This window comes from Penaeus monodon, chromosome 33 (assembly GCF_015228065.2).
Source record: "Penaeus monodon isolate SGIC_2016 chromosome 33, NSTDA_Pmon_1, whole genome shotgun sequence".
Classification (NCBI taxonomy): Eukaryota; Metazoa; Arthropoda; class Malacostraca; order Decapoda; family Penaeidae; genus Penaeus; species Penaeus monodon.
In genome coordinates this window covers 31,408,707-31,409,657 of record NC_051418.1, presented here as the reverse complement: position 1 = coordinate 31,409,657, position 951 = coordinate 31,408,707, and the positions used below count along the sequence as shown (strand labels likewise).

Genomic DNA, 951 nt, shown 5'->3' with positions numbered 1-951 from the left:
GATACGTAAATAGTTTTTTGGGTTCAAGCTGACGTGGCCCAGGTGTCGAAGAAACTGAACCACCTTCTCATAAGCCATAAAGTTCATCACAAAAGTACGATATCAGTAAATCTTAATCTGAAATTATATAACAAGGATGATGTCCATGAACTGACGAACCTTGAGCGTGTTTTGACCTTGGCTCGCCCTCGCAAGGCCCGGCAGGGTTCGGATCAGGTCAGGGGTCGCAGGCGTCGAGAAACTTCGTCTGAAGTACAATTGCGGCAAACTTAGTTGGAAATGGTGAGCAAACAGCGCATGTTTTTGTTTTTCTTTTTTTGTATGCATTCCTCGCTAGTTTTATCACCAGCATTGTTAATTAGATATAGCTAATCCTTCAGTAACATTACTCTTGACCTCACCTAGAGTTTTTAATAGGGGAACATCATTTGCAAGGCAGCAATTGATCATGATAAGCGGAATGAAGTGTAATATAGAAGAGTTACTAAAGTTGAGGAAAAGAAAGTACAGAGCAGGCGCGGCGGAGAGTGCCATTTGCCTGGCTCTCACGGGGGTCGTCCCTGCGCGCGCTGAGGGCACCACCAGACTGGCACTGAGCCTCAGGATTTTCCCGCCGCGCCGAAGGAGGGAGTGCCATCCGGCCTGCATCGCTGTGGCTCTCAGGGAAGAAGACAACACCTGCGGGAGGAAAAGGGGGTATTGGTAAGCAGTATTAAAGTGATAATAGAGATAAGACGATTTTTGTGATGATAACAACAGAAATGACAATGTTGTGCTTATAACATCTAAAACTTCTTGTATCAGTAGTATAGATAAACAACCCTATTCGGTAACAATAATCATTCCCATTATTGCTTCATCTTAGTATTATTTAAATTATGATAATGACAATGATAACAGTAACGTAGTAGAATTATCAGCAACACTAATAAAAATAATTCCAGAAATAAT

At 42.3% G+C, this 951-nt stretch overlaps 1 protein-coding gene across 1 annotated transcript in view; it reads right to left on the bottom strand.

The window, feature by feature from the left end:
- Positions 1–951, bottom strand: part of LOC119594384 (gamma-butyrobetaine dioxygenase-like) — a 12,265-nt gene that overhangs the window by 7,605 nt on the left and 3,709 nt on the right. The window contains exons 2-3 of the mRNA XM_037943445.1: positions 509–680; positions 160–247 (exon numbers count right to left, since the gene is read on the bottom strand). Of these exons, the coding sequence (XP_037799373.1) occupies positions 160–247; positions 509–648 (228 nt within the window). The 5' untranslated portion in view covers positions 649–680. The remainder of the gene's footprint in view (positions 1–159; positions 248–508; positions 681–951) is intronic.